General features: G+C 44.4%; 1 protein-coding gene across 1 annotated transcript in view; it reads right to left on the reverse strand.

The window, feature by feature from the left end:
• The window catches only part of hacl1 (2-hydroxyacyl-CoA lyase 1), a 119,241-nt gene extending 106,480 nt beyond the window's left edge, over positions 1–12,761 (reverse strand). The window contains exons 1-5 of the mRNA XM_033050702.1: positions 12,658–12,761; positions 9,429–9,533; positions 9,289–9,329; positions 9,089–9,169; positions 5,794–5,866 (exon numbers count right to left, since the gene is read on the reverse strand). Coding sequence (XP_032906593.1) covers positions 5,794–5,866; positions 9,089–9,169; positions 9,289–9,329; positions 9,429–9,533; positions 12,658–12,726 — 369 coding nt within the window. The 5' untranslated portion in view covers positions 12,727–12,761. The remainder of the gene's footprint in view (positions 1–5,793; positions 5,867–9,088; positions 9,170–9,288; positions 9,330–9,428; positions 9,534–12,657) is intronic.
• Between the last annotated feature and the right edge of the window lie 697 nt (positions 12,762–13,458).

The raw sequence follows: 13,458 nt of genomic DNA on the forward strand, positions 1-13,458 counted from the left end.
CCTGATACCATTTATTTATTTATTTATTTTTAAAATTACTATTGCACCTCATGCTTGTAATAGGTCCATAAACGTAGACCACGTCTTTTGGAATTGGTTTGCTTTACCTGCTAAGAGGAATCTCATCTCTTCCAGATGTAATGTTTCAAACATATTTGATGTCCACATTTTTATTGTTGGTGTGGGCGCATTTTTCCAGAATTTAAGTATGAGCTTTTTTCCCATTATTAGCCCGTAATTGATTAAATTCTTCTGATACACGTTTAATTCAGGGATACCTTCCGATATCCCAAAAATGATCCATTCTGGTTTTGGTACCAGTTTTATTTTAATTAATTTTGAAAAAATATCAAATATTCCATGCCAGAATTTTTGGATTTTTGTACAAAAAACAAAAGAGTGCGCTATGGTAGCTTCTTGACACAGACATTTATCACAGATTGGTGAAACATTAGGAAAGATTTTATTTAATTTAGTTTTTGAATAATATAGTCTATGTAATGTTTTGAATTGGATAAGCGTATGTCGTACATTGATCGAGCATTTATGCACCTGTAGTAAATGATTATCCCAGTTCTCTTTTGAAATTTTTATAGCTAATTCTTGTTCCCAGTCTCTTCTAATTCCATCTGTTGTGGGTATTTCTATGTTTAAAATGATATTATATAAGTACGATATTAAGTTAGCTGATTCCGCCTTTGTCTTCATTGCTTCATCCAGTAAGTCGGAAGGCATATTATGAGTCTTTTGTGTATTTTTTCAAATAATCACAAATTTGAAGATATTTAAAATATTGGTTATTTTTCAAATTATATTTCAGTTGTAGTTGTTGAAATGATAGTAATTTTCCCACTTCATACAGATCTTCGAGCGTTTTGATTCCCATTCTTTCCCAATGTATAAATGATTTGTCTATGATTGATGGTTTAAACGATGGGTTATTGGCTATTGGTATTGAGAGAGATAGGTTTCTTAATTTTAGATTCTGTTTTATTTGTTTCCATGTTCTAATTGTGCTATGTATAATTGGGTTTTTATTATAATTTTTATTATTCAGATTTATTGGTGAGAGGATAATCGCTCCTATATTACTCGGGGAGCAGTCCCCTTTTTCCATTACAATCCAGTCCGCCTGCTGGGCAGAATTGTCCAGGTGACTCCGCTCTTTTTAAGAGCCCTATTTAGCTCTCTCTTGAAAGCATCCAGAGAACCTGCCTCCACCGCCCTCTGAGGCAGAGAATTCCACACTCACCAGTGTTTCCTCGTCTCCGTTCTAAATGGCTTTCTCCTTAATATTAAACTGTGGCCCCTGGTTCTGGACTCCCCCAACATCGGGAACATGTTTCCTGCCTCTAGCGTGTCCAAGCCCTTAACAATCTTATATGTTTCAATGAGATACCCTCTCATCCTTCTAAACTCCAGAATGTACAAGACCAGCTGCTCCATTCTCTCAGCATATGACAGTCCCACCATCCCAGGAATTAACCTTATAAACCTACGCTGCACTCCCTCAATAACAAGAATGTCCTTCCTCAAATTAGGGGACCAAAACTGCACACAATACACCAGGTGTGGTCTCACTAGGGCTCTGTACAACTGCAAAAGGACCTCTTTGCTCCTATATTCGATTCCTCTTGTTATAAAGGTCAACATGCCATTCGCTTTCTTCACTGCCTGCTGTACCTGCATGCTTACTTTCATAGACTGATGTACAAGGACCCCTTGTATCCCGTTGTACTTCCCCTTTTCCCAACTTGACGCCATTTAGATAGTAATCTGCTTTCCTATTTTTGCTACCAAAGTGGATAACCTAATGTATCCGCAATAAACTTCATCTGCCATGCATCTGCCCACTCCCCCAACCTGTCCAAGTCACCCTGCATTCTCATAGCATCCTCCTCACAGTTCACACTGCCACCCAGCTTTGTGTCATCTGCAAATTTGCTAATGTTACTTTGAATCTCTTCATCCAAATCATTTATTCGGTGGGCGGCGCGACTTTCGTCAGAAGCGGCCTCTGCAGTCCGTCTGCGTTTTATTATTTTATGTCTATGTTTTTATGTAGTTTTTGTTATTTTTTGTTGGGGTATGTGTGTGGGGGGTGGGGGTGGTTTGGGGGGGAGGGGGTAACTTTTAAATCTCTCCCTGCACGGGAGACCCGACCTTTTCTTTGTCGGGTCTCTGTTGTCGTTGGGGCTGCAACGCTGCAACGTTGCAACGTTGGGGAGAAGTCACCGTCGCGGAGCTGGCCGAGTTCAGAGCGGGTGGAGCTGTGGTGGACGCTGCTGCGGCCCGACCTCCGGAGATTCGGTGGCTGCAGCTGCGGGTTTGGCGGACAGTGACACCGGGAGCCCGCGGGTCCCTGGAGGGAGACCGCTTTTCGGGGCTTCCGCAACGGCGACTTCTCCCGCCCGAGTTGCGGGGTTGAAGAGCACCTGGAGCGGGGCCTACATCACCGCCCCGCGCGGCTTGGAATGGCCACGGGACTCTGCGAGCGCACGCCGGGGGCTCTAACACCAAGACCCGGTGTGCGACCTTGCATCACCCGGCGTGGCTTTAATGGCCGCGGGACAATCGCCATCGCCCACCGGGGGCTTTGACTTTGACTCTGACATCGGGGGGGGGGGGGGGGGGGGGGAGTGCAGTGGAGAGATACGTTTTTTTGGCCTTCCATCACAGCAATGTGATGGATGTTTATGTAAATTATGTTGTGTCTTGGGTCTATTTGTTTGTAATGTATGGCTGCAGAAACGACATTTCGTTTGGACCTCAAGGGGTCCAAATGACAATAAATTGAATTGAATTGAATTGAATTGAATTGAAATTATGTATATTGTAAATAGCTGCTGTCCCAGCACCGAGCCTTTCGGTACCCCACTAGTCACTGCCTGCCATTCTGAAAGGGACCAGTTAATCCCTACTCTTTGTTTCAAGTTCAAGTTCAAGTTCAAGTGAGTTTATTGTCATGTGTCCCTGTATAGGACAATGAAATTCTTGCTTTGCTTAAGCACACAGAAAATAGTAGGCATTTACTACAAAACAGATAAATGTGTCCATATACCATGATATAAATATATACACACATGAATAAATAAACTGATAGTGCAAATAACAGAAAGTGGTTGGTAATAATCAGAGTTTTGTCCGAGCCAGGTTTAATAGCCTGATGGCTGAGGGGAAGTAACTATTCCTGAACCTGGTTGTTGCAGTCTTCAGGCTCCTGTACCTTCTACCTGAAGGTAGCAGGGAGATGAGTGTGTGGCCAGGATGGTGTGGGTCTTTGATGATACTGCCAGCCTTTTTGAGGCAGCGACTGCGATAAATCCCCTCAATGGAAGGAAGGTCAGAGCCGATGATGGACTGGGCAGTGTTTACTACTTTTTGTAGTCTTTTCCTCTCCAGGGCGCTCAAATTGCCGAACCAAGCCACGATGCAACCGGTCAGCATGCTCTCGACTGTGCACCTGTAGAAGTTAGAGAGAGTCTTCCTTGACAATCCGACTCTCCGTAATCTTCTCAGAAAGTAGAGGCGCTGATGTGCTTTTTTGATGATTGCATTAGTGTTCTCGGACCAGGAAAGATCTTCAGAGATGTGCACGCCCAGGAATGTGAAGCTCTTGACCCTTTCAACCATCGACCCGTTGATATAAATGGGGCTGTGGGTCCCCCTCCTACTCCTTCCAAAGTCCACAATCAGTTCCTTGGTTTTGCTGGTGTTGAGGGCCAGGTTATTGCGCTGGCACCATATGGACAGTTGCTCGATCTCTCTTCTGTACTCTGACTCATCCCCATCAGTGATACGCCCCACAATAGTGGTGTCGTCAGCGAACTTGATGATGGAGTTCGCACTGTGGTTCGCTACGCAGTCATGGGTATAGAGTGAGTACAGCAGGGGGCTGAGCACGCAGCCTTGAGGTGCTCCCGTGCTGATTGTTATTGAGGCTGACACATTTCCACCAATACGAACAGACTGTGGTCTGTGGACGAGGAAGTCAAGGATCCAGTTGCAGAGGGATGCGCAGAGACCCAGTTCTGCGAGTTTGGTAACCAGTTTGGAGGGGATGATTGTGTTAAATGCCGAGCTGTAATCAATGAATAACTGCCTGACATATGAGTTTTTGTTGTCCAAGTGGTCCAGTGCGGAGTGGAGGGCCAGCGAGATCGCATCCACCGTTGATCTGTTGTGGCGGTACGCGAACTGCAGTGGGTCCAGGTTTTTGTCGATGTAGGAGTTGATTTGCTCCATGATCAACCTCTCAAAGCACTTCATCACCACCGGCGTTAGTGCCACTGGTCGATAGTCATTGAGGCATGTCACCTTACTCTTCTTGGGCACCGGTATAATTGATGCCCTTTTAAAGCAGGTGGGGACCTCAGACCTCAGAAGTGAGAGGTTGAAAATGTCCGTAAAAACTCCCGCCAGTTGGTCCGCACAGGTTTTTAGAACACGACCGGGTATACCATCAGGACCAGGTGCTTTTCGGGGGTTCACCCCCCTGAAGGATTTCCTGACATCGGCCTCTGTGACTGAGACTGAAATGCCATCGCAGCGAATGGGGGATCGGGAAGGCACATCAGTATTTTCCCTGTCAAAGCGTGCGTAAAACGCATTGAGCTCGTCAGGGAGTGATGTTACACCGGCATTCGAGCTGCCTCCTGGTTTTGCCTTGTAGGAGGTGATTGCATTCAGACCCTGCCACAGCTGCCGAACATCTGTCTCCTTTTTCCTGTCTGCCAACCACTTCTCTATCCATGTCAGCACTCTAACCCCAATACCATGTGCCCTAATTTTGCCCACTAATCTCCTATGTGGGACCTTATCAAATGCTTTCTGAAAGTCCAGGTACACTACATCCACTGGCTCTCCCTTGTCCATTTTCCTAGTTACATCTTCAAAGATGACACAGACATATTGTGGGGATTGCCCTCCATCTGATTTCTCACATTTAGAATTTGTGTTTAGGTTTAAGTTTATTATTGTCACGTGTACCAAAGCAGAGTGAAAAGTTTTGTTTTGCCTGCTATCCAAACAGATCAGATAATAAAATACATAAATAGCATCAAATCACTCAAAATAGAGCAAAGGGTACAGAATATAATTCTCTGCATTATAGTGCATCAGTTCCATAGACAATGTCCAATGTCCTCCGTAGCTGATAATAGAAGGGATGAAGCTGTTCCTGGGTCTGGTGGTGTGTGCTTTCAAGCTTCTGTACCTTCTGCTGGACAGGAGCATGGAGAAGAAGGATTGACCGGGTTGGGACAAATCTTTGATTTTGTTGTCTGCTTTCCAAGGAAGCATGAAGTTAAATAGAATCAGTGGTGAGAAATCTTAAGTGTTTGATAAGTTTCAAAAACTTTCCAACAATCTGATTGGAAGATGAAACCGTGACAACTGATCCACAGCAGGAAGAGCCACGTAAAGTACATTAAGCCAATGGCATCATCTATTGGAATAATGGACATTGAAAAAATACCAAACAGCTTTGTCAAGTAATGATTGACTAAACAAGAAAACATATTACAATTTGAAATGGTCTAACTTAGCAGCAGACAGTATAACTAAACTGCTATCACAGGGCAAATTAAATTAATTTCTACATTTTGCTAAATTTTCAGATTATTTTATCTGAACTTAAAAGGCGTGAATGACACAGCATTCAGTCAAACTGAAGTTAATGAGGTATCTCAAAATGTGAACAGCAAACAAGTAGTGATTTCAGCAACTTCAAACATCCCGAAATAAGCAAAGGAAATTTATCATAATCGTAAAGAGATTACAAGTTTTACAAACCTGTGGAAACTCCTGAAAAGCACCCATTGTTTCCTGATTTTTGTCAGATGATCCTGCTAGGACAATTACAGGCCTGAAAGACATTAAATTGTGTTTTAAAAAATAACCAAATATCAACTATTGGTGCCTAATCATGCCGACTGCAGAGTGCTCTTCCAAATTATGTAATCTTCAAAAGAATTAATATGTAATGGTTTTAGGTGACATCAATTCAATTTATCACTTCAATTTCTAAGATATTTCTTCAAATTAAAATATGTACAAGCAGTGACACAAATTAAAGATAATAAACAATTTTCTAGTTAGCAATTAGAATGTAGAAACTTCGAGTCTCACAGCACCAGAGACCCGGGTTCGATCCTGACTACAGGTGCTTTAAGCTGGAAAGAGTGCAGAGAAGATTTAGAAGTATGAGGGGCTGAGCTATCAGGAGAGGTTGAGCAGGCTAGGACTTTTTACCAGGGCACTCCACGTAACATTAACATTCCTGTTTTATGCAAGAGATAATGCATGGTGTACTTTATGAGAGTGAAGTTAGGGGGGCATTAATGTACACATTTCAAATAAATTAGTTGGAAACACAATCATGTAGCGGCACCAAATGTGGTGAATAAGGCCAGACGTCAGGCAGGCTCAAACAGTAGATTTATTCAGATGTTACATGTTAAGTTGGTCCGCTAACGTAATTGTCATTGCTGCTGTAGCTGAGCGAGGTTGTTCTCTCGGGCTCAGCTACCTGTTGACTCCCATGGTCTCAAGGTGAGATAAGCTTACGTAGCAGGACACTCCCCCTAGGCCTTGACGTCACGTGCCAGCTCTCGTAGCTACTGACGAGGGTTCGACCATAAGTGGTCTGAGTATCAGCTGACGCCACAGGACCCCCCCCCCCCAGAACCGGAGGAAGGAATAGAATGGTCGAGGGCGGCTCCTGCATGTAGGTCGGGGACACCCCGGGCATGGGTCAGGATGGAAGGGCCCGCGGGCGCAGTCGACGCTCCGCGTGGGCGATCCCGAGGTACTGAGGGGTGCGAGGAGACAGATGCAAAAGCTGCCGGACGGAAGAGACACAGTCACATCTCCTCGACCTCCTCGTGTCCTGAGAAATACGGCCCCCAGCAACGGCTGGGAGACGTCGGCAACAATGAAGGGGAAATAAATAAATAAATAAACTGATTGCTAAACCCGGCGTGGTGATGCAGTGTAAACAAAGTGGGGGAAAGGAGAGCTGTAGTGATAGGAGAACCAAAAGTTAGAAGGAGGTGGTAGGGTCAATTATATCTATGAGGGGTCGTGGACAATATTCAAGGGGGAGAATGAGCAGCCAGAAGTCGAAGTACATATTGGTACCAATGATGTAGGCACAAAAAGTGATGAGCTCCTGCAGAGTGAGGCAAGAAATTAAAAGGCACGACCTCAAAGGTAGTAAACACAGGACTATTTCCAGTGCCACATATTAGTGAGAGTAGGACTAGGACAATGGGACACATGAATGCATAGCTGAGGAGATGGTGCAGGGGCTCAGGTGTTCGAAGAGTCATAAGAGGGTAAAAAATGTTTAATTATCATATGTGCCAAAATCAGAACAATTAAATTCTTACTTGCAGCAGCATAACAGGTCTGTAAACACAGTACTCATAGATGACACGATAAACAAGTTCAATAAATGTTTCAAAAGGACCATTGGGACTTGTTCTGGGACAAAGGCGACCTGTAAAGAAGGACAGGTTGCACCTGACCTGGAGGGGGGGACGATTTCCAGGTAGGGAGATTTGCTGGAGCTATAGAGGGTACAAGATACAAGATACAGTTAAGACTAGGCCGACAGGGAAGTGGATGCCAAACTAGAAGCAAGGCAGATGCAAAGTTTGAAGCGCATACGGAAGTTAATGCAAGTAGGTTCAGTAGGCAAGGTAGGCAGGAACATGGCAGGGAGCAAGGGAGGTCTAATGGTTTAAACTGTATTTATTTCAGTGCAGGAATGAATGACAGGTAAGGCAGATGAACTCAAGAGAGTGATATTATAGCTATTACAGAAACGTGGCTGAGAGACGTTCAGGACAGGCAGCTCAATGGTCCAGGATACAATTGCCACAGGAGTAGTAGAGGTGTTTCTGATCAGAGAGAACATCATCGTGGTACTTGGAGAGATACTCCTGGGGGATAATCCGGTGAACTATATGATTGGAATTGAGAAATAAGTAGGGGATGATCACTGTGATGGGATTGTTTCAGACCATCCCAACAACCAGTTAGAGGAGGAAATATGTAGGGAGGTCACAGATAGCAACCAGCTTAATAGGGTTGTAATAAAGGGTGAATTTAACTCCCCAATTGTTGACTAGGGCTGCCATAGTACTGAGGGCTTAAATGGTGGAATTTGCTAACTGTATTCAGGAAGATTTTCTCAATCAGAATGAGCTAGAGAAGAGTCAATACCTAGCCTCTCTTCAGAAATAAGTCAATGTATGTACCTTAAGTGGTAGTGTGGGGAGCATTTTGGGACCAGTGACCCTAATATTAATTTTATAATAGGTATGGAAAAGGATAGGAGACACAAGAGACTGCAGATGCTTGAATCTTGAGCAAGAAGACAAAGAGCTGGAGGAACAGCATCTGTGGAGGGAAATGGACAGCCTACGTTTCAGGTCAAGACAGTCGAAGAGTGTCAACTGGAAGCATCGTCTATCACAACTCAAAAACTGAAGCTTCGTGTTTCATGTTCATTATAACAACAACACAAAAAAGGAACCTAAATCAGGATAATTCCATCAACCATTATTCTCCAAAATTGCGTATTTGGTAATACACCAACCACTATGAAGGTGATTTATAGAGACCCCGAATTAATGCAGGTTTATTCTATGACCCGTGCAGGGTTACCAGAGCAAAAACAATGTCCATTAAAGACACAAGCACAATCAATTAAAGATTACTGTTTTGCAACCTTCTTTTGTGGTTTGTATCTTTGGACAGTGCAGCACAGGAAAGGGCCTTTTCAAAGGAACTGGTCCTTTGCCCCACCATGTCTGTGTTGAGCGATACCAATATGATCTGCACATCTGCCTGCACATGGTCTGAATTCCTCACTACCCAACCAATTCATGTGTTTGTCGAAATGCCTCTTGAACACTGCTATCGTATCTGCTTCCACCACCTCTCCTGACAGCGCGTTCCAGGTACTCTCTGTGTAAAAATACTTGCCACATAAATCCTTTAAACTTTACCACGGTCAAATTAAAGCTATGCAGAACAAACTGAAATATTCACTTGTACTACAACAATATACTAAACTTACCAGCAGTTCATGTTTGCATTTGCCATTCCTCCAAGAGCATGAATGAGGCCTGGCCCAGAGACCGCAAGACAAACTCCTGGCCTGAAACAAAACATGAATTACAATTACCTTTCAATGGCAGGGACTCACATATAAATGTAAATTAATGTGCAGACCACAATACGGCCACAAAATTAAAAGTGAAGCATCAAGAAACTAACCTTCCTGTTAGATATCCCACCGCAGAAGCCGCATAACAAGCCTGTTTTGATAGGAAAACAAAGGGCCAGTAAAACATCCTAGTTCCTGGTTTTGAGAATTCTGTATTTGGGGGAAAGAGAAAGTAAACCATTCTACTTACAGCTTGCTCGTTTCTCATTCCAATGTACTTTATTCCGGCAGCCTGAGCGGCCATTGCAATTTCAATGACTGGGATACCAACAACACCAAACATGTACCGAACATCCTGCAGAAAGAAAAAAAATAAAGCATGACCCTCTAATTACTGAAGTCTTATTCAATATTTTTCAGCCTGAATTTATGAATGAAATATTTTGTTTAATCACAAAATCTTCACATTTTTGATGAACCTCAAGATAAAGTTATGGATAATTAGAACAATAACAAAAAAAAAATTCACACACATTAAAGAGTGGCTAAATGGACTCAAGCTGGCTAAATTGACCCAAATAAGCTTGGTGATTGGAGGGAGAGGGTGGTGGTGGAAGAATGATTTTCTTAATGCGTCTGTGACCAGTGGTGTACCCCAAGAATCAGTGCTGGGACTTTTGTGGCTTGCAAAACGATATGTGAATGTAGAAGAATGATTTGCAAGTCTGGTCACCCCATTACTGGAAGGAAAAGGTTGGACAGTCTTGGATTGTTTTCTCTGGAATGCCAGAAGTTGTGAGGAGACCTGATAAAATAAAATTATGAGAGGCATAAAAAGGGTAGACAGTCAGAATATTATTCCTAGGACAGAAATATCAAATAGTAGAGGGCTTAACTTTAAGGTGAAAAGCGCAAAGTTGAAAGGAGATATAAGGGATAATTTTATTTGTAACATAAAGGGTGGCAAGTGCCTGGAATGCCCTGCCGGAGGGTAGTTGAGGCAGATGCAATAGTGACACTTGTGAGACTTTGGATGGGCACATAGATGTACAGGGAATGGATAGATTTGAATTATGTAAATAACTTGGCGAGTTGGTCTTGGCATCACAGATGTTGGGACTTGTTCCTGTGCTGTGTTGTTCTGTGTTTTATGTTCACTGATGGCACAAAAATGGGCAGTATCGCAAGGGTAGATAGCAAGGAAGGCAACAGCAGGATGTAGATCAGATGGAAAGTGGAGTGGAATATTAACAGATGGAATTTAATCTCGACAAGTGCACAGTGATGCATTTTGAGAAGCCTTATGGGGGGTGGGGGCATATACAATAAATGGTTGGACACAAAGGATTGAGGAGACTGTGGTTTCAAGTCCTTAATTTCTTGAAAGTAGTAATATGGGCCAATAGGATAGTGCAGAAGGCATACGGTTTGCTTGCCTTCAGAGACAGGATATAAAAGTTGGCATTTGATGTTGCAATTTTACCAAACATGGTTAGACTATATTTGGAAGTTGTGCACAGTTCTGGTCACTACACTATAGGGAGGTTGCACGCAGTCGAGGTCACGACCCGTGACCCGTACTGTTGCCACGCAACGCCAACTGGAGTACACGCGATAAACTGCAGGTAAGCATTTACTATGGCTGCCAGCACAGCACGCCCATCTTCTGTCCCAGCATTCAGACTGGTTGCACAATCACAGACCCCGGGCCGTCTATCCCCATGGCCGGGGGGGGCGCTGGGGTCGGGGGGTCGGAGGTGGTCGGGGTGCTGGTTCAGCACGGTCAGTGACTCTGGGTGGGCGGAGGGTGTGGACCGTCCCCAACTCTGACATTGCCCGGAGCCGTGGCCTCGTGACCTGCTCCACCCGGCCCCGTGTGTGGGCGTTGCCGATGCACAGCCAGTGACAGTGCGGCCCACAGTGGGAGACAGGGCGGGGGGCAGCCATAGCCGGACAGCACTGATGCTGGGGAGGAGAGGGGGGCTGTCCCGAGGGATGCACTCCTTCAGCCGCTTAAACCTTGGTGCTCGGGTTCAGAGCAAAGATACTAGAGCATTTGATTCAGAGCACTCAGTCACCCAAAAAAATAACCCCACAATATTGCAATCAAATTGCTCTGAGTTTGAGTTTACTTTATAGAGCGACGGCTTATCGAGATGGTGCTGTCTGGACACGACAATGAATGTGGCTATTAGTCGCGGCTTGTTAAAGACGCTACACCTTGAGATAACACCAGTTTAAACCTTATACCTTCCTGCTTTCAATGACAGCATCCACAATTATTTACAGTGCAAAAATTGACCATATCGGCAGTTTTTAACAGGTAAGAAAGTACGCATTTCGTGTATTAATAGTGTATGCCGAGGCAGCTATGTCCTCCACATGGATTGAGCTGCTCTGTGCATCATGCCCTTTGACCCGATGACCTTACGTGCAACCCCCCTATAGGAAGGACGTGACTGCACTGGAGAGAAAGCAGGTTCACCTCAGCTCCCAGGAGACCAGTCTCTTCAGTCCTATTCCCCTTCCCTTTTACAATTGTATCCCACATGGCCATCAACTCTCCTTTGAGCCTTTTCCTGCTTACCCACATCATTAATCTTCCTGGTGTAAGGAAGCTAGATCACTGAAACCCAACCCCGGATCAGTGAAACAGCCGCACTAAACTAATTTATCGCAGTCGCTGCTTCAAAAAGACCCACACCATCCTGGCCATACACTCATCTCCCTGCTACCTTCAGGTAGAAGGCACAGGAGCCTGAAGACTGCAACAACCAGGTTCAGGAATAGCTACTTCCCCACAGCCATCAGGCTATTAAACCTGGCTCGGACAAAACTCTGATTATTAATAACCCATTATCTGTTATTTGCACTTTATCAGTTTATTTATTCATGTGTATATATTTATATTATGGTATATGGACACACTGATCTGTTTTGTAGTAAATGCCTACTATGTTCTGTGTGCTGAAGCAAAGCAAGAATTTCATTGTCCTATCAGGGACACATGACAATAAACTCACTTGAACTTGAACTTACCAATGTTCCCCCACCCCTCATCGAAGAGGTACCAGGGTGAACTACAGAAGTGCCAGCCAACAGCTGAGAAACAACTATTTCTGGAGTATGAATCCACTGGTTTACTTCTGTGCAGCAAATGTTTATGATTCTTTAGAATGCCATTACAATCCACCCAGGGGCCTTGTATGGAGGGAAACAATAACATGTTTTGTGTTTACAGGGAGGACACGGTGGTGAGTAGAGTGTGTGTTAAAGATTACTTGAGCTAAGAAGCCATACAATGGGGCAGCAAATAACATCTGTAGTGCTTTCCTGATTAAGCAAGAGCATTGCTGTTGACAAAAGTTAATTCCAAAGTGGCAGCGTCCATTGTTTAAAAAATGCGGCAGATTGCAACGGTTTAGCAGCTTTCATCACCTTGTTGATAAAATATATTTGTTGTTGGCGCCGCCACTCACCTGCTCTTTCAGGGCGGCTGCTATAACCTCCGCTCCGCTGAGCTCACTGTCTACCGCAAGCTCTTCCATTGCCACTCGGAAGCCCAGGGAAGTGGAGAGAGGAGGAGGAGGAGGAGACTACAGCAAACGCCGTGACTGGCAGCAAAGATCTTATAGCAGATAGGTATAGGATCTTTGACTGGCAGGACAAGGGGCCAACTGGAGAGAGAGCGGTGCCGGGCCCTGGTTGACAACAACGATCATAGAGCGGAGAAAAGATCTGCTCCGCTATAAGATCTGTGGAGCGGAGAAAGGGACTGAAGAAGGGTCTCGACCCGAAACGCTCCATAGATGCGGCCACATGCAGTATCTTGTCTACCATAGAGCGGAGCCACACTTTAATGGCAAGTTAGGTCCTGTTCTCAGGCAGGAATTCTCCAAAGGGGTGCAAAAAAAGGGGTGCCCACTCACTCTGGAACATATTCTCCTTCCTGCTGCTATTATATTTTTATATTTGCAAATAAAATATGTTTCCTTCAATTTCGTTAAGAGATAGAGCATAGAAACAGGCAACTCCGGCCCACTGAGTCTATGCTAACACTTTAACATTTCCCACTTTCACATTTACTCCATGCACACGTGGGGCAATTTACAGAGACCAATTAACCTCTAAACCGGTATATCTTTGTGATCCGGGAGGAAACCGAAGCACCGGGTGGAAACTCACGTCGTCACAGGGAGAATGTGCAATCTCCACACATAGAAACATAGAAATTAGGTGCAGGAGTAGGCCATTCGGCCCTTCGAGCCTGCACCGCCATT

The sequence above is a fragment of the Amblyraja radiata genome, chromosome 2, assembly GCF_010909765.2.
Source record: "Amblyraja radiata isolate CabotCenter1 chromosome 2, sAmbRad1.1.pri, whole genome shotgun sequence".
Lineage (NCBI taxonomy): Eukaryota > Metazoa > Chordata > Chondrichthyes > Rajiformes > Rajidae > Amblyraja > Amblyraja radiata.